At 48.6% G+C, this 19,950-nt stretch overlaps 1 protein-coding gene across 1 annotated transcript in view; it reads left to right on the top strand.

The window, feature by feature from the left end:
- Nucleotides 1–19,950, top strand: part of PDE8A (phosphodiesterase 8A) — a 135,848-nt gene that overhangs the window by 93,342 nt on the left and 22,556 nt on the right. The window contains exons 9-16 of the mRNA XM_082649261.1: nucleotides 4,556–4,644; nucleotides 6,258–6,309; nucleotides 6,410–6,452; nucleotides 11,513–11,590; nucleotides 16,240–16,310; nucleotides 16,586–16,750; nucleotides 18,167–18,215; nucleotides 18,461–18,596. Of these exons, the coding sequence (XP_082505387.1) occupies nucleotides 4,556–4,644; nucleotides 6,258–6,309; nucleotides 6,410–6,452; nucleotides 11,513–11,590; nucleotides 16,240–16,310; nucleotides 16,586–16,750; nucleotides 18,167–18,215; nucleotides 18,461–18,596 (683 nt within the window). The remainder of the gene's footprint in view (nucleotides 1–4,555; nucleotides 4,645–6,257; nucleotides 6,310–6,409; nucleotides 6,453–11,512; nucleotides 11,591–16,239; nucleotides 16,311–16,585; nucleotides 16,751–18,166; nucleotides 18,216–18,460; nucleotides 18,597–19,950) is intronic.

Below are 19,950 nucleotides of genomic sequence, written 5' to 3' on the forward strand. Positions count from 1 at the left end.
GCTGGCTGTCTGGAGGCCCTGTGGAAGTGATGCCCTTTCTCTGGTGCCTATCCCTTAGCACACAAGGGCAGTCTGCCAGAGGGGGCAGAAGGGCTATGCAAAGCTTATACCCCCACTTGGCTTGGGCCCCTCGAAGACACCGTGAGTGGGCTGCTGTCCTTTGCTTTCCCGCGGCTCTGAGCACACGAGATGGCTTTGCAGTGAGAACAGGGAAAGAACAGGCCAGCGGCGGGGCCCGGTGATGCACTCTCAGGGGAATCACAAAAATGGGCACTGCTTGAATCCTATTTTGCCTTCAGCTTTTCTGTCAGGATGATGATTTTCTTGCTAGAGAGAGTGGCAGGTCCTCTGGATAGAGAAATGAAGGCTGAGATGAATGAAGAGACAGACCCTTAGGTGTTCAGGCCCACCAGTGTTCCCTGCCTGGGCCGAGAGGGGCGTCCTCGGAAGGCAGCTCCAGAACGGCAGCCATTCCAGACCCCTGCAGCCTTTGAGGGGCTTTACCATGGCCTCCCCAGTCCTGGCGGTTTGGTCCAGTGCTGCCACTGGGTCAGCCAGCAGTTCTGCTGTGAGGTTCAGCAGGGTGTGAAGCAGATGGTGGCTCTCATGCTCCTTGATCTGGCAGCTGCCCTTGCAGTGAGGAGAGCAAGTTGAGATGGGGGTGGGGGCACCCAGTGGATTAGCTGTAGGCCCTGGGATTCACCCAGATCCCTGTGAGCAGCATCTTGCCTCCCGAGGTATGCCACTGGGCACCAGGTGCAAAGGGCCTCGACAGCCGGACACCTGCTCTCTAAAGTCTGTATTTGCTATGAGCAGAGAATAATTGAAAGGTTATCGCATTGTCAGCCTCTGTACTGCTTTATTTCAAAAAGAAACCAGGTGGGGATATATGTATATGTATAGCTGATTCACTTTGTTATACAGCAGAAACTAACACACCCTTGTAAAGCATTTATACTCCAATAAAGATGTTTAAAAAAAAAAAAAAGAAAAAGAAAAGGAACCAGGGCATTTGTTTTGCATGATTGCAAGTTCTTGGGGAGAGTGCAAAAGCTGCTGTTTGTCCTTTGTTGGTACCCTGCGGGTTCACGGGCAACACTGCAGCAGGACAGACCACTTAGCTGGGCAATTTTTTGAGGAGAAAGATATATGGCCTTTCTAATCAAGTCTCCCTCGGGAGAAGAAGGGCTTGTTGAGAATCAGCCAGCCCTTGGCAAACAATGGTACCATGGTCAGTGGAGAGAGTTCAGACACGTGCTGGGAACCAGGATGGAGCCTTTGGAAGTGGTCAGATGACCGGGAGGGGCTTTGGAATGTCAGATTCTAGGTGTCCAGCCAGTTGGATATTCTTGGGGGCAGAGGAGAAATTCTGATGATGTTCAAACAGAGAACACTGCGAACACCGCTCTCTATAAACCTCCTCTGCCTGCTGTTCTCAGCCACTGGCTCCCCTTTCAGGTAAAACTGATACTATGAGGCACCTTGATTTTCAGTCCCACACTCCTGCTTCCTTCCTCCCTTTATGTATCCTTCTTGGCTCTCCTCCTGTTTCTTCTTCCCCAGGTCTTCTCTGTCAGGGCCCTAGAACCCCTGGCCTCCTATCTTCTCAGATACCTGAGCCTTATATTGCCTCTTCTCTTTTAGAAATTTTGCATTTTTTTCCCCTCAGAAACTGTCTTGCAGGTGCTGAAGGAATGTTGGCTGCTCGGCTGGCTGCCTCCGATAATGATGTGCAGTCGCAGAGCCCTTTAGCTCTTCGCACCTTTTACCTTCCCCAGCTCCTGGGAAGCCAGGAGCCTTCCTCCCTCGCCGCCTCCCCTCTTCTCCCACTTTTCCCCCATCTCTTTCCTCCCAGGTTTACCAGGGCTCTTTGTCCCCTGCTGGTTCCTCAGAAAGCTCCCTTTGTTGTTGAGCATCTTTCCTGCTCTGCATAGATGTCTCCCACCTTCCCAGTTTTAGCCACAGTGTCTTTTCCAAGGTCTGTTTCAACATCCTGCTGTCATTTTGGTATCACCTTATATAACGGTGATTTTCTCTCATCCCCCATTAACAAAAAGCCCGATCCCCCTCCACCTCTTCTGTCTACTGCTCGTTGACCGTCCACACAGTTGCCTGGACTTTGATTCCTGGAATAGTTTTGGTTTCTCCCTACCCTTTAGCCCCCTCCATCAAATCCATCACCAAGGCTTGATGTCTGTTAAACCCCTGCCTTTGAGAGTCCACTGCCTGGGCCTGACCGTGTTCAGAGCCCCCTTCCCACACCCTGAGACTGCGGTGGCTGAATGCAGTTAGGCCTCCCTGTCCCAGGACCCTCCACTTCTGGCCATTCCACCCTACGCTACTGGAGATTTGTCTCACCAGATCACCACTTTGATCATGTCACTCCCTCTGTGTAGAGCTCAAGTCCCTTATCCTGGGTGCCAGGATTCCGTGATCTGACTTTGGCCTCACTTTTCCATTCCGTAAACAAAAGCCCCAAGTGTTCTTTGACTGTTTACCACCTGCCAGCACAGTGCTAGCCCCTGGGATAGGACAGCTGGATGATGATGATTTAATTCTTAAGCCAGTGGGCACACACCAAGAAGGAACTGTCTCAGTAGTCAGCGAAGTCCAGCTCGGTGCTGAGCTTGCCCCGGAGTAGAAGGGAGGTGCACGCCTCAGTGTAGTTCTGAGAGGAGCTCAGCCTGAGAGAGACAGACAGACACCTGTGCGAAACCAAACAGGCCACGTACTGGACATTTGCCGCGTGTCAGGACTTGGCTAAGAATTTATGTGTGTTACCAGATTTATTCTTCATAACAGCATGCTAGGTAGGACTTTACTATTTTTAGGAACTGAAACTTCGATTTTTGATGTATTTTTGATAAGAAATATGATCTGTGTTAAGTGAATATTTTTTGTTTCCATTGTTGACTGGAAGACTTACAGGCAACTCTGTTATCTAAGCAAAGTCATTGGCTAAGTTGTCCTCCATTAGCTGGACCGTCCAGCGCTGGCTGACGTGGCTTCTTACGCCTTGACTTGGGGTCCGGCAGCCACCCACTCTGTTCAGAAAGGATTGAAGGAGAAAATCCTGAATATGTGTTTTGAAGTGCTGATTGATTGACCGAATCGGTCTCCCGTATTTTCCCTCTCTTTTTATGTAACAGCTCTGTTGAGAGATAATTCACATGCCATACACTCCATCCATTTAAAGTATACAGTTCAGTGGTGGTTAGTATGTTCACAGAGTTTTGCAAATATCACCTCAGTCAGCTTCCCGTATTTCTCTTGATAGTGAGCTTCAGAAGTAACTCTTAGACCTGTCTGCTGAAGCCTTCTCTGGTGGCTGCATGGGGCTGTGGACGTGGAGGACAGGCTCCAAATTCCTGCCCAGGGATCCCTGTCTAGTCCTTGCCCGATTCGGGCCCAGGCCACTCTCCCCTCAGAACTGGAGTGAGGAAGGCCCACACCTCCCTTCTGCTCCAGGGCAAGTAAGCACCTAGCGGGCTCTTGGGCTGTTTTTTAATTTAGTCCTTTCTTGGCGCCCATTGTTTTCAGAAGGACGTCGGGAAGCCCCAGTAACCATCCTTTGCTTCTGTCAGTGTCCTGGTTTCTCTTGGATCCACTTTGCCAGAGGAGTCTGAAGATGGGATTTTACCATTAGCATTTGCATGCAGGTCACCACGCCCCAAGCACAGATTCCAGAATTGACTTTGTGTAAGAGTATGGACAGGAGACTTGAGCCAGGCTGCCATGGTGTTCCCCTTCCCACCTGGGTCAGCTTTAGCCCCTGTGGGACTCTGGAAGGTCGAGAAGGGTATGAAACGCCCTGGGAGTTCAAGGTCCTACAGAGGGTTTTAGGGATTTTTCTAGCTTAAGGACCTTGATGACTCTTGGAGAAATTCAGAACGTTTTAGGTGGTCACAAAACCCAGCTCCGTCCCACGCTTGTCTCCACCACCCTCAGAGTAGGGGAGCCACCTGTAGCCCCTGTCTGCTCACTGTGGTCATAGCCTGGGCACACCTGCTCTCCCAGTGCAGCTCCATTCTGGAATGGCAGCTCTGGCTTCTAAGGTCTCACTTGGTTATTCTGCCTGAGCCCAGTCCTGGCTGTTACCTCATTATCCCCACCCTACCTGCAGAGGGTACACAGCACAGAGGGTGGCTCCTTCTCTGCCCCAGTCTGAGACTCTCCCCCTCCCAAATGCAGGGGCAGAGGCCACACTTCCCCCCTCCACTGCGGCAGGTAGGAGTTGTGAGAGGAGGAACCTGGACGAGAAGGGTGTTCCTCATTCATGGGCCCAGGGCCTCTCTTGCCGGCAGAAAGCCACTGAAAACATATGGCCATTTAGACTGTGCTGACCTGGCTTTTGTTGTCAGTCTAGGGAGGAGATGGACTTGGGAGGTTGAGAAAGAAATGTCCGATTACCCAAAATTGCCTTTGGGGTTGGGATGATTTTATTATCCTAATAGCTTTAGTGGCCATGGTAAAGGTGTGGAAACCTGAGGTGGAAAATGCTGTTGGGTTTATGTTTTGAACACAATGTATAATGATGTCTACATTCCATTTATAGGAATGGCAAGGAATTTGCTCTGCCAAAGAGAAGAACGGAGATAATGTACAACAAAATGTGAAGATACTACCTGTCATCGGGCAGGGAGGGTAAGTGGAAAAAACGAGTACTTCAATCAACATACCATGTTCGGCTTATTGCAAAATGTGTTTTGAATACTTAAGTAAGTTGAGAACTGCATGCAGAAATTTATAAGAAAGACTTGTAACAAGGTCAGGTACCATCAAAGGATGGCCTTCCAGGGTGGCTTCCTCATAGTCACAGCCTGACCCTCCAGCTGGTGACCCAGAGCCGCCACCCTCCGACAGTCTTAAGCTGTGTGAACACATAAGAGACTAAAGTATTTCAATCTGAATGCCACTTTACTGAGCTGTGTGCTAAGAACACTCACTGGTGGACTCCCTGTGTTTAAAAGATTTTTATCTAATTTGATAGCCTATGTGTTATTTCTGCACAGAACTATCAAATTAGATAAAAGTATTTTAAATACTCTCATTTACGGAAACGCACATGAAGCAGATGTGACCACAGATTGGAAGGCAGTGTATATCAGGAGCCTGAAAATGTCATATGGTTTGTCTCAGAATCTATCTTAAATAATACGAACAGTGGAAAATTATGAACGTGAACTGTAGAATACCCAACGATAAAATATGCAACCATTAGAAATGATGATCATAGAAAATTAAATTATAGGGGAAAATGTTTTTGATAAATGCAAAAGTCAAAATGTAAAATCGTACCTAGTGTACGCTCTCAGTCATGAACATGAACGAGGGACAAAAAGACCAGGAGGAGGTGTAGCGATGATGGTTGTAACAACTGCCGCTGTCCGTGAGCCCTTCGCTCCCTGGGCAGGCTCTCAGTGCCTGGTAGGTGTCACTTCATTTCATCCTGGCCACAGCCCCATGATGTCGGCACTGTGACCGTCTCTGTTTGACAGACGAGGAGCCTGAGGCTTAGAGAGGTGAGGCTGGCGCAGAGTCCAGCCGCCAGCGCTCAGCGGAGCTGGGCTGCAGGCCTCTGCGTTGACCGCATGGCTCACGTGCTTGGTCACCAGGCTCTGCTGCCGGCTGGCGATTGCCCCAGGGAGACGGCTCTGTGTGGGCTCTCTGTTCTGATTCTCTGCCTTTTTTGGCCTTTCCAAATTGGGGGAGGATAACTGTAGGGATTGGATTATCAAGGGGAAAAGCTGAAAAATCGAAAATAAGTGAGGAGAGTCAGCATCTTCTGAGATAAGCCCCAGTTGCTTTGTTCTAGACTCGCACATTCGGCCCCAGTGTGGCCTGTGGCTGTTTCCATGAATGACTGTGAGCAGATTGTTTGCTGAAACTTCAAGAAGAGCATCAAAAGAGAGGGCTGTGAAACTGTGAAAACATGTTAAGGAATTAGAGGCTTTGGGTTGGTTAACATGTAGTACATTTTTAAAACCTAGGTACTTTTTATTGTGTGTCGTGATGACTCAGAAGGATTTTGTTGTTTTCACTGAAGAGTCAACTTCTCTTCTACAGAGACACCAGAGGATGCTTGTAGACTCTTGTTTGTTTATTGGTGGCCTTGGCCACACACAAATAGAACTGCTGTCCTCCAAGCATTGTATGTATTGTGAAAGAGAGATGCTCCTTTCCTAATGAAAAATTAGCTAGATATCCACCAGAATAGAGAGCCAGGAGAGAAATAATACATTGTTTTCTACTTGCAGAAAAATTAGACACTATGTGTCCATTGTCAGAGCATGCAATGGCAACAATAAGGTATGTAAGGAGAGCCCTTGGGACCCCAGGGACCCAGCAAGATTTCCCTTACCGTATAACTAGGCACTCAAAACTAATGTCTTCTAAAATTCATTTTTAGGCTACGAAAATAGCTGAATGTGTTCAGTCTGACACTCATACAGGTATGGTGCCCCATATTCATTCTTAGGGTTCACTGAGCTTTTGAAAAAATAAAAAAATAAAAACAGGCCCTGCCTCTGACGAGCTTGTCTGTTGCGTAGGTGGGACTGTATTTTCCTAGCACCGTGGCAGCATTTCTCTCCCTGACTCCCAGGCTGGTTTATGAGTCAGAGGACCCGAGCACAGGTGGGCGATACGACAGGTGTCCTGGGGTGGGTCTCAGCCTGTGGGGAGAGAACTGGTCACCTCCATTGCATGAACTTTTGTGAAGATGTGTTGAGTGGAGTGTGGTCTGTTGGCATCATCTGTGCTCGAAGAGGCAACTGTGTTGGTTTCAGACTACAGTGCTTTAGCAGGGATGCTTTCACCACCAGCCTACGGGGAGGTAGGTGGACCCCATCAGACCTGCCTCACGTCGTATCCGTCTCGTGAGGACTTGATGTGCTTTGGACACCATCCGCTCACCCCATGTCTATGTTTTTGCCTGGCCTGGAATCACCTGTTTCCTTCCAGCATATATCATGGCTTCAGCAAGCCACTTTCCTACTCTGGCCGTTACCTGTGATGGTGCAGGTCCTCTCCGGCTCCATGCCAGAGGTTCTCCATCCAGCCTGTGTGGGTGCTTTATAGCACCCTGCCATGCCCAGGCAGTGCTCTGGTTGCCCAGCTGGTCTGTAAGAGCCTCCAAGGAGAAGACTTTGTCTTCCATACCGTCAGCTGTTGATGGTGTGCTTTCAGCAGTACCGGCACAGTTCACTCATTCATTCTAGGAATGTTTCCCACAAGTTTTTCTGAGTGTTTGTTGTGTACAAGGCACTGTGCTGAGTGCTTAACTTACGGTGTATTTAGTTGAAGCCTTGCAATAACCCAGAGGGATAGACGCTTAATAGATGAAGTTCCCTTTTTACAGATAAGGAAACTGAAAGGCTACCTAATTTGCCCAGGGATATCCATCTAGGAAGTGGGAGAGTTGGCACTCAAATCCAGATGGCCAACTCCAGAAGCTCTGAAGCACATGCTGGAACAGTTCTTGTGGGCGCCCCAAGAGTAATCAGGCTTGAATCGGAAAAGAGGAGAGACATACTGACACGAAGGGACACATAGCAAGTGATAAGAAGTGATCATTAGTGGGTGAGAAAGGCAGAGGAAGAGGGAGGGGGACGTTCCAGACAGGGAGAGGTGGATTTGAGTAAGAAGATGGGTGTGAGAGGAAAAGCATTCCAGAAATACATACAGTTATTGAACAGGGAAAGTACAGAGTGTGTTCTAGAAAGAGCAAGAGCAGGGTTAGAATTCTGACTGGTATAAAAAAGGTCAGTGTGGAAGGGAGTTGGGATCGTGAAGGATCCTTAGATGCTAGGTGGGAAATCAGGATTTTCATCGGTAGGCAGTGGGAGTTTGAGGATTTTTGAGCAAGGGAATAGTATAATGACGCCTGAGCTCTAAGCTTTTAGAGCCTGTATGTAACAGATTACATGGAAGGAGGGACCAGAGATGAGAATACCAGCATTGCCATCGTGTAGAGGAGAGAAAACAGGCCAGGGCATAATTCATCCAAAACAGTGCACGGGCACCACGTGCCAGGCCAAGTGACTGTCTCTGCTTGGCGAAGCCTGCTGTCTGTGCTTCTTAGCAGGGGGATGGGTAGCACAGGGGAGGAGGAGGGGGTCCGGAAGGGCCTTGCCAGCAACGTGCCAGGTTCCGGGTCGGGTGGTGCAGAGCAGGGCTTCAGCGTATTTTACAGGTGTCCTCGTGCGCTGCCAGGGCGGGGGCTGGGCAGACCTGAAAGGAGTGTTACTCTGGATCTGGAGAAAGTGAGCTTTCTCAGGCGCAGGAGGAGGGAGCTCCCCGTGTGCGAGGCCGCAGGGAACCCGCGGTTGGGCAGCGGCTGGAGGCTTGGCAGTGTGGGGTCGGTGAGACCCCGAGGCGGGGGGAGGGGGTGTCCCGGTGCAGGGCAGGCCCTCCTTAAAGGCTTGGACGGTTGAGAGTGTCTGAGAAAGTTCTCTGAAAGTCTGTTCCCAGCAGAGTGACTTTGGGGCAAGTCATGCAAGAAACCTGGTTCTCTGCTTCCTCCCCCCGGGGGACCACGGTGTTGGTGTTGGGATGGAGGCTGCCCGTTCGCGGGGCTGCGGGATGGTTCCTGCTCCTCACGGCTTCTCCAGGGTCTCCTGGATTTGCCCAGCAGGCCAAGGAAACCCTGCTAACCTTCCTCTCCTAAAAAGATGGGCAGTGCGAAGGATCGCAATTTTCTGGAACAGGAAGCCGAGTGCAGACACGTGAAGTCGCGGGCGGTGCTGAGCCTGAGCTGGCTCGGCGGCCAAGGCCTGTTGAGCATTCCCTCCTGCGGCGCGCGGCTGCCTCAGGTCTCGGGTCATTCGTGGGCGTGGAGCCCTCTCGAGGCAGGAGGGCCTGTGCGCGGGCTCGTTCAGGCTGTGGGCTGGTTGAGAGGTCAAGGTCACCCTGCTGCGAGCCCCTCGGCCCAGGAGCAGCAGCCCAGCAGGTGGAGGTACCTTAAGAACCAGCTGCAGAGCTCTGCAGGGACTCAGACAGAGGAAGAGAAGCGGGCTGAACAGGGCGGTCACAGGAAGGTCTGGTCTTGCCTTAGGGGAGTCACTTAAACGCTGAGTAGAAGTTCAAGCCTGCTTCGCCTCCCTCCACACCTGCCACAGCCCTGGCCTTGGGACACGTTGCTCCTTGCTTCCCTCCAGCCAGCTCTGCCCCGTCTGTGCAGGCAGCGTCCTCCTCCAGGAAGTGCCTTCCTCCTCTGCCGGCCTCCCGCTGCAAAACATGCCTCATCTCCTCTCTGCCCCCCTCCCAGAGGAGACCTGCCCCTTCCTCCTGGGGCTCCTTTTGCTCCCCAGCATCAAGACTGTCACTCTTAGTTCACCCGTGTTTGTTCCCCTCCGACTACCCCCTTTGAGGGCATGGACCCTACTATATTCATCCTCACACCCCTAGTGCCTGGCTTAGAGCCTGACACGTGGTAGGTGCCCAGTAAATGTTTGTTGAGTGCCCTCGTGTCATTCACAGCTAGTGAGGAAGTCAGTCAAGTCAGTAAAGCAGGCGGTTACCAGCAATGTTGGGGGTGAGGCATTAGGGCAGGATTTCCCAGAGGTGATGATACCTGAGCTGCATCTTACCTGCATCTTCAAAGAGGATCGAGAGTTAACCAGGTGAAGGAGGCGTCAAGGGAGGGGTGCCTTCCTAGGTGGGGGTAAGCAGTTTACACCAAGGCAGAGAGGTTTGGGAGGTGAACTAGCACATCATAAATAGTTCATGATGGCTGGAGAGAGGAGGTCCAGATATCACAGGACTCTGGGTGCCACACTGGGGAATTTAAATCTGATCCTAAAAACAGTGATGAACCATTAAAATGTTTTAATTGGGAGAGTGATCTGATCAGATTTTTGTTTCAGAAGGATCACTTGGCTGCCTATGGAGAATGGGTTGAAGGGGGCAAAGTTGGGGCCGGTAGGACCAATGAGGGGAGGCTGTCATTATAATCCAGAGGTGGATGACAGGTGTCTGAGCCAGGACAGGGACAGAACAGGGGTAGATTAAAGAGGTGTTTAGGAGGTTGAATCCATAGATTTATCTGACCACTTGAGGGCAAGGAACAAGGAGGAGTCATGGATGACTTGTCTCCAACTTAAGCAAAAAGGTAGATGCCGTTCAGCAGCCTGGGATAAGCAGTGATTTAGGAGAAGATACTGAGTTCATCTGGGTAGTGAGCTCGTGTGAAATTCCCGAGGGTGTCCAGATGGAGGTGACGAGTGGCCAGTTAAGATGTTAAGTCTGGAGCTCAGGAGAAAGGCCTGGCATTAAGACAGCAACACAGGAATTGGGAAAAGCTGTAGAAAAGGATGAGGTCTCCTGAGGAGATTGCGTTGTCTGAGAGGGAGGGCTAAGAGGACTGAACCTTTGGGAACACCAGGGGTGCTGAGGAAGAGAGAATGAATCGTGATGGAAACTAGGAAGGAACAGTAAGAGGTGCAAGGAAAGCCAGCGTTGGACTTGTGCAAACCAGGAGTCTCCAGGAAGCATGATCAGTTGTGTCTAGTACCACAAGTCAGGTAAGAAGTGAACGGTGTCCTTCAGATATAGCAACAGGGAGGTCATCAGTGACCTTGACAAGGTCACTGCCAGTGCCCACATGGAAGAGAAGGTAGCAGATAGCAAGTGGAGAAGGTTCCGGATGGTGGGGAGGAGTACCAAGGGCCTGCCTTTGGATCCTGTTTGTGAGCAGGAATCCAGATGAGGAAGCCGGGAGAAGGCAGAGAAGACAGAAGCAGCTGCAGGTGCGGAGAGCTGAGCTCGAGCGCCGGCTGTGTGCTCACTTGTCCGCACAGCGGCTCCCAGTCTCCTCGTCTGTGAAATGGGGACGGGTTGGGGAGGCTTGCCACCACGTGTGACACGTGGCAGGTGCACAGAGGAGGGCACGAGAAGGAAGGTCAGCTTTGCCTTGTCATTGATTGGCGTGGAGTGAGGGAGAGAGGTGTCAAAGACAAGCCCTGTTTGGGCCTCGAAATGCAGTGGTGCCATCCACGGGAGGAGGGGCAGAGAAGTGCGCCCCGGACTAGTGCTCCTGTGCCACCCTCCCAGAGAGAGGCACATTCCTCCCAGGGACATTTTAGAGCTTGTATTGTAGAAAAAAAATACAAAAAAAGATTTTTGTTTTTTTTTTTCCCTTTGGGGCAAGGGTGGATGGAGATCAAAATTTTCCCACCACTTTATTCAATTACATAGAAATATAATAGGTGAAATTCTCTTGAGTTCATTTCTGCTAGTTTTTGCATCGTGGGACTCTGTGATTACATAATCTGGAAACTGAAAAGCACTACTTTATGACTGCACCAGGTGGGACATTTTGAGAAAGTCAGCGTCCCTTAAAACGTAATTGTTCACAGCCTTTATCTCTGTGCACTCCGTTGATTTTTGTGGCTTCCTAAATGGTATTCTAATGCTTAAATTTTGTTTTTTAAAACCTTTATATTGGTAAGTTTCCTAATATGTTGTTAAAATCCCTTTGCAGAGGTAATGTATAATTTAATTGTTTCCACAGATCATCAGTCAGGCAAACATAACGACAGGAGGAAAAGCTCACTAGATGTCAGAACTGCTGCCTCTCGAACAAGCAAAGGTAGGTGACAAAGACAAGAGGAGAAAGCATGGTCCTGTGAGTGTTGAACCCATGGAGACGTGTGACACTCCCTCCCCAGTCTGATCTCTGGGTCACTGCCCCCCTCCAGCTCAGGAGAGGGAAGGGGACCCTCTAGCAGTCTGTGTCCATTTCTCCCTCACCCCCAACTCCTTTGCCAGTGGGTTCCATTCTGACCCTTTTGATGGAGTCAGGGAATAAAGAAAAAGAAAAAGAGACATTTTACCGTCTGTTCTCTAGTTGATTTTTTTTAAATTAATTAATTAATTTATTTTTGGCTGAGTTGGGTCTTCGCTGCTCTGCATGGGCTTTTCTCTGGTTGCAGCGAGTGGGGGCTACTCTTCGTTGCGGTGTGTGGGCTTCTCATTGCAGTGGCTTCTCTTGTTGTGGAGCACGGGCTCTAGGCACACCGGGCCTTCGGTAGTTGTGGCGCGAGGACTGTAGAGCGCAGGCTCAGTAGTTGTGGCGCACAGGCTTATTAGTTGCTTTGTGGCATATGGGATCTTCCCAGACCAGGGATCGAACCCGTGTCCCCTGCAGGCAGGGGGCAGATTGGCAGGCAGATTCTTAACCACTGGACCACCAGGGAAGTCCTCTAGTTGATTTTCTAAACTGTAACAGCAGATGTCAGTTTATCTGTTGTAACTGTATGAGTAATGCATTTGGAAGTTCTCAGCGATATATTCCATTGTGGGTTGCAGTTTGCCATGGAAGCTTACCTTTTGGTGGGGAAGTAAGTGAGCTGCATTTGGGGATGTGAAAGACTTTTCATAAGCAAATATTATTTAAGTTGTAAGTGGAATATAATTTTTTAACGGTTATGTAGATATGTGGCCTGAATGATCTAGAAGTTTCAAAAATGCAATGAAAATTATCTATAGATAGTGTGGAGGCAAATATTACTGCTAGCTATGTACTTTCTTTGACTCAGAGATGAATTGGGAAGCAATAGGGAGCTGATTGTTACTAGATTAACAGCGAAAACTTTGCAGATGTTACAGTGGAGATCCAGTGCCTCACTTCTCTCATGGGTTGGTCGTGAGGACCGGAAAATATGCCGTGTGTCCCTTGCACTGAAAAGACGAAACGGATCCCACTCCTGCTGCAAGGGCAGGGAGCAAAGTGGTGTTACAGGGAAGAGTATGGACTTCGGCCTCAGCATTGCTTTGATTCAGGTCCCAGCTTCATCTACTTTCTGTGCAACCTTGGGGGTAGACGTTTGTGCTTCCATTTCCTCATCATCATATGGGGATCATTATGCTGTCCACAGAGGACCACGTAAGGATGAAATGAGTGAGCGTGGTGCCTGGCCAGCGTCGTGGCAGCAGCTGTCACCGTCCTCACTGTGGCCCTCATGGTCATGGCCCTCGGGCACAGCAGAGCAGAGGCGAGGTCACTCGTGCCCCAAACTGTCTTTACCGCCACACGCTGACTTCTGTTCATCCTTTGGATTACTTTGTCCATTTCTGTATTTTTGAGAGTTAAAACACTTTTCTTTTAATGTTTGTGGGTTTTAACCACTGTTCTTTTTAATTGACTTATAATTTACATATAATACAATTCATATTAAGTGTTGAGTTCAATAGGTTTTGACAGTGCTGTACATTGAACTGTGTAGACTGTAACCACCCAGCTCAAAATAGATACAGAAAATACGTGCGGGCCTGCACTTGCGCACATATTTCACCACACAGAGGCATCCACTGATTTCTTGCACCATAAGTTAATTTGGCCTCTTCTTGCGCTTCATAGAAATGGAGTCGTATAGTATGCACTGTCTGTGTGTCTGGCATCTTTCACTCATTTTAGTGTTCTTGAGATTCATCCTTGTTGCTAGGTGCTACCGTTCTTCTTTATAGCTTGGTAGTACTCCACTGTATGACTGTGCCACAATTTGCTTATCCATTCTGTTATTAATGGCCCTTTCTGTTCACCTTTCCACTTTGGGGCTGTTCAGAGTAAGGCTGCTGTGAATATTTTTATGCAAGTATTTTGTGTGTGTGTGGACATGTGTGTTCATCTCCTACCTAGGAGTGGAATAGCTGGGCCTTTGTGCAGCTGCAGACAATTCTCCATTGTGGGTTGTACCATGTACCATCACTAACCTATGAGAGTTCCAGTTGCTCTGCATCCTCCCACACTTGGTTATACCAGTGTTCTAAACTCTAGCTATTCTACTGGATGTGGTTTTAACTTTAATTTTCCTGATGACTAATGAGGTTGAGCACCCCTTTCATATGCTTACTGGCCATTGGATATCCTCTTTTGTGACGTGAATGTTCAAATATTTTGCCCCTTTTTTTTTTTTTTTTTTGCGGTATGTGGGCCTCTCACTGCTGTGGCCTCTCCCGTTGCGGAGCACAGGCTCCGGACGCGCAGGCTCAGCGGCCATGGCTCACGGGCCCAGCCGCTCCGCAGCATGTGGGATCTTCCTGGACTGGGGCACGAACCCGTGTCCCCTGCATCAGCAGGCGGACTCTCAACCACTGCACCACCAGGGAAGCCCCTTTTGCCCATTTTTATCACTGGGTTGTTTATCTTTTTCTTGTTGGTTTGTAGGAATTCTTTTTATATTCTAGATATGGATATAAGTATTCCAAATATACTGTTCTTAGTCTGTGGATTGCTTTTTCACTCTCTTAATGGTCTTTTAATGAACAGAGGTTCTTAATGAATCTTAAAGTTCATTTTATCAGTGTTTTCTGTTATAGCTAGTGCTTTTTTGTGTCCTGTTTAAGAAATCTTTCTCTATCCCAAGGTTATGAAGAATATTCCCCCATGTTTTCTTCTAGAAGCTTTATTGTTTTATCTTTCACTTGGGGTCTGTGATCCATTTCAAATTAATTTTTACATCTAGTGAAGGTAGAGATCAAAGATTAATATCCCCCCCACACTGGGAAACCCAGCTGGCCCATCACCATGTTGAAAAACCATCTTTTGCAGTAGTATCATTATTGTAAACCAGTTGACTATAAATATATGGCCTGTTTCTGGACTCTATTTCATTGTTCTGTTAGTCCTTGCTTACACTGATACCACGATCGATTACTACAGTCATATGGTAAGTATTGATATCTGGTAGTATAAAGTTCTTCAAGATTATCTTGGCTATTCTAGGTCCTTTGCATTTCCATATAACATTTAGAATCAGCTTGTTAGTTTACACACACACAGCTTCTTGGGAGTTTATTTGGGAGTGTCTTAAATCTATAGAACAATTTGGGGAAAATTGAAATCTCGGCAACACTGAGTCTTCCAAAACGTAAACATGCTCTTTGTCTTTATTTAGGTTGCCTTTTATTTTTTCTCAGCAATGTTTTGCATTTTCAGTGTATAAATCTTACATATCTTTCCATTAGATTTATTCCTAAATATTGATTTTTATGATGCTGTCATATGGTGTTTATTTATTTCAGTTTCCAATTGTTTGTTGCTAGTATATAGAAATATAATTGAATTTTTATGTATTGACCTTGTACCCAGTAACCTTGATAAACTAGCTTATTGATTATAAGAGTAGCGTTTGTAGATTCTTTCACTTTCTGCATACACAGTCATGACAATCTTTATACCTTTTATTTCTTTTTCTTACTTTATTGCATTCACACTATTGTTTGGTCTTTATAAGTATATGTCACTTTCATTATATTTCTAAATGAGAACAAGTCTTTTTATGACATAGTGATAGAAGAGTGGTTTTTATTTTTGGTTTAATGACCTTGTTGGGTAAAATGGAAAGATGGCAACCATGTGCTGATCACCAAAATTAGATTTAAGGAGTTTTGTTGGTCTCTGAAATTTAGAGCATTTGAGAGCCCCTGAGTTGGTTAATCTTGGTTGTTTCTCCTTGGGCCCCAGTTTGGTAAAATAAGGCTGACGCATAAGGCTGTGGAACAGTCTGTGGTCCTTTAAGACCTTTGGTAAACAGCATTTGGCCTGACAGTGGGGCTTTCAGGGAGAGACACAGAACACTATGTGAATATGTTTTCCTGCCAGTTCACTGCCCAGGCTTCTCCCCACCCCAAAGGAACTGGATCTTGACAGGAGCAACAAAAAAATTAACAAACTTTAGAGTCTAAGATTTGCTGCCTGCCTCACTTAAGATATTTACCTAACCCGTCTAGATTGAGCAGAACAGTGGAAAGCACCAAAGGATGCCTTGAAAAATTGAACCAGAAATTCATGTATTTCAGTTAATTGAGTTGTATTTATTGCTCCCGCCATATATGAAACAAGGAGCCTCTGTGGCATTGTCTTTCAGAACATTTTCACTCCTGGAGAGCAGCAAGCGGAATAATTATAAAGCCTTATTGTTAGAAACACAAAAAGAGGCTCACTGTTTGGCCCTGACTTGCTAGATTGTTTCCTCTGTTTTCTCTCTGGCCTGTGACCTCAGAACTTCAGTCTGTGGGTGCACGTGCAACCTAGTGCCTAGAGCTGAAGGAAGCAGAGTTGGTGATGCCAGAATCCCAGGCTTGTTAGGATGGGAAGGAAGCTCAGCGACCAGGTAGTTCTGGTCCTACCCCTTCATTGTGCAGCTGAGCACGCTGGGTGGGGCCTGGGGCGGGAAGGGAGACAGATACCCAAGGCTGTGAACACCCTGATTTCTGTATCACGTGATCTCTCCACAGTTTCCAGCCAGAGACGACGCTCCTCCACGGCCCGGATACATTCCATGAAGATCGAGGCGCCCATCACCAAGGTGAAACAGTTTGTGGTCCGTCTCCATTGAGCATGGGAGTCCCTTGTTCTCCTGGTTGATTGTTTTCAGCAAGAAGAACCACCAAGGGACCCACAACAATAACGATGCTCCTAGTTGTATGGAGCTGCCTCGTCTGAAGAGAGAGGATGCGGGACATGAGCACTTTAACCAGCCTTAAGTTAGCGTTGAGCCCTACTGCCAGCCTGACTCTCTGGATTGCTTTCCCATCGTCTTTAAGATTATGAAACTCAGGTCGTTTTCTTTCCGTATTATAGGCAATCAATATCATCAGTGCTGCCCAGGAAAGCAGTCCCATGCCTGTGACAGAAGCCTTAGATCGTGTGCTGGAAATTCTAAGAACCACTGAATTATATTCACCACAATTCGATGCTAAGGACGATGATCCTCATGCCATCGACCTTGTTGGGGGCTTAATGTCTGTAAGTATAGTTGACCAAGCTGCTGGCTAGATCCTGCTGTTCTCATTTGTTTTCTCAGAGGTTATTTGTTTACGTGCTGGCCTACACAGCGCTCTTTGTGTGGGGCTCAGTCAAGGCCTAAACCCTCCATTGCTGCCCTCTGGCTGAGCCATCACCCACCTGCTGCCTGCCGCCCAGGGGGACCGCAGCTTGAAGCAGAGAAGGGAGGAGCACATTCTAGACAGCTAGCTAGTTTTAAGATTTTGAAGATGGGCAGAAAAGAAAAATTTATGAAATATTTCATACCATAGTACAAAACAGAATGACTGTCTATGTCTAAAGAGGCACCAGGGGGACTTCCCTGGTGGTCCAGTGGTTAGCACTCCGTGCTTCCGTTGCAGAGGGTATGGGTTCGATCCCTGGTCCAGGAACTAAGATTCCCACAAGCCGCACAGCGTGGCGCCACCCCCCAACCCCCCCCCCCCCAAAAAAGAGGCACCAGTGAATGGGGCGTGGTTTCCCTCTAGAGCATCCTATACAGATTTGGTGACTTCATGGGAAGGAAGGCCTTGGAACCATTTCATTAGAAGGAGGCTTTATACCATGGGCTCTTGAGGGGTCTAGATGCCTCCTCCACCCCATCTAGTACAGAGGCCTTACAGGGGAAGAACAACTTGTGGAAAACAGATCATTCCATTGCCATCTGTCACCTTTTTTGTCTTGGTGACAAAATTCAGAAGTAAAAATTCATCCCCCCTCCTAATTCCTGCTTTCTAAAGTCACTTGATTTCATAAAAATAAGGTTTTAAGCAAAAATCAGTTGGGTAGAGGGTTCCCAGCGATGATGATGTCTAGTTGTGGTCTTGTCTGTTTGAGACAGAGGCTCCTCCAGCCTGTAGGTGAGGGGGTGGGGAGAAAGGATGAGGGCCGGGGTGCGATAGTGCCCGGGGGTGAGGGGTGAAGAGAGGCAGCATGGGGAGAAAGCACCGCAGGGCTGAGGAGAGGGGCCGCTCCGGGGCTCGGGGGTAGAGCAAGGGTGCTTAGAGAGCAGGGAAGAATCTAGTTTTCCTGAGGAAGGCTGGTGTCCACGAGCGTTGAGGAGGGTGGCAGGAAACGGGGGGAAAGGGTTGAGGGCAGAGGGGCGTCATCCGGTCCTGAGTGCCAGCAGGACGCTGGGCTCTGGGGAGTCTCCCGAGCTCGCCGTCCTGGCGATGCCCCTACCCCCGAGTTGAGCAGGTCCATGCAGCGTCAGGCTGTGTGCTCCTGGGTGAGTGACTGAGCTCGGGGTTGGCCGCAGAGGTGAGCACAGGGAAGCCTCGGCACGCACTGATGGGGAGGGCTGTCCGCAGCGTCCTCTGGGGCCCGCTGTCCTGGGGTTTTCAGGGAGTACAGAATAGCTGTGACTTCCCTTTCTCTTCTTTCCTTGATTTTTATCAGGACGTTTTTCGAAGACCATCCAGGAATGAGTATGTTCTTTCAACAAAAAGTAAGTTTCTCCTTTTTAGTTTTTTGGACCACTATTACTATTATAGCCATGCTTAAGTGATGAAAATAATTTTTTCAGGTAAAAGTTTTAAGATAATTTTTTTTTTATCAGTAAGAAGTTTTTTGGTGTATCATCAAAAATGAGAAACAAAGCAACCACCCCCTGAAGCAGAACTGTTCTCCCTAAGGAACAGTTAATGCTGTAAAGCCTCTTAATTTTGTTCTCTGAATCACATCACTTTGCAGACCTTCAGCAGGCTTCCAGCAGTGTGATCACCCCCACCTCCCTTCACGACATCCCATCACAGATAACTCAGGCCATGGAAAATGAGGAATCCTGGGACTTTGATATTTTTGAACTGGAGGCTGCCACTCACAAAAGGTGAGTCCACATGGAGCTCGGCAGACAGAGAGCTTGATTCCAAGGGCCGGTGTGGAGAAAGCCACCCAAGGAGTATGGTTTCTGCACAGAGCCAGTCCCTGGTCAGGGAGGAGGCTCAGGAAAGCACAGCAGGGCAGCAGGTGCCCTGAGTCACCAGGCCTAGGCCTCAACGAGGGGATCAGTGAGAAGCCAAGGGGAGTCTGCCTGGCGGTGACTTCCGCAGAGAGAGCAAGCGTGAGATTGAGCAAGTGATTTAACCTCTCCAAATAGCAGAGGTTTCTTTTTCTGTAAAATAGGGTTATTAATTTCTCCTGTAGGTAGTGATATGTTGAGATAGCAGCAAAGAGCCCCACTCAGAGCCTAGAACTAAAAATTAGAAATACACAGACATACACGTTGTTAAGAGCTGTCCCCAGATCTTGGTTGCTGTGTTGGTGACAGGCATGGGGACACCCCAAACTCCAGCCATCCTGATCTGAACGTGGTCACCGAGAGTAGGGTGGGATTGGGATTTTACCTTCAGTTTTGTACCTTGCTGGAGAAGAACGGTCAAGCAAAGGCGTGTGGTTGGCTTGGCACACAGGAAAGGGTGTCCCGGCCTGCTGCCAGCCAGCGTTAACCTTCAGGAGGGTGAGGTCCGGACCCTGGCAGACGGAAGGCCACTGCAGGAGAGGGGTGCTCTGCTGGCCGTGGGATAACTCATCGGGTCTCATCCCAGTCTGGGTGACGGTCCCCAAGCCAGCCCCTACCCTTGGCTCATATGCTCACAGTGAGTCGACCCTCTAAAACATTCTGTGTCCAGGTACCCCACACAGCCAAGGACTGTAGAAAAGAATATGCCCGTGGCAAACAGAGCTTTGGGTACCTGGTTTACATTACTGGTACGTTGTGTTCGTGTGAACCTGGGACAAGGCAGGTCTGTTCAAGTCCTGTGAGCCCGACCACCTCTGGATACTGCCTCAGCAGAGCCAAGTTTCTTGATCTTCCAAGCAAAGGCCAGGTGCTGGATGAAGGTGACTTCTCAAGGAAGGGCCTGATTTGCTGGCCAGTTCGTCAGCTTCTCTGGGGAAACCTCCTCATACTGTAACACCCACTTCCAGATTGTCGAGACCGTCACATGACATGTGACAGCCTCTGGCTCATAGGCTGTCATCAGGAACTGTTGTTTTCTCCCACACAGGACATTTGGCCAATGACATAGGTCCAGCAGGTCCAAAGGAGAGGATAGGGTTTAAGCTGGAGCAGGTTTAGCCTGGCAGCATGTTGATTTGAAGACTCTACTAGTGTCAGTAGGAGTCTGCATCAGGAAGGGCAGGGTGAACAAACCTCGCCCCAGCCAGTGGGGCGCACCAGG

This window comes from Grampus griseus (assembly GCF_964374135.1).
Source record: "Grampus griseus genome assembly, chromosome: 2".
NCBI classification, from domain to species: domain Eukaryota; kingdom Metazoa; phylum Chordata; class Mammalia; order Artiodactyla; family Delphinidae; genus Grampus; species Grampus griseus.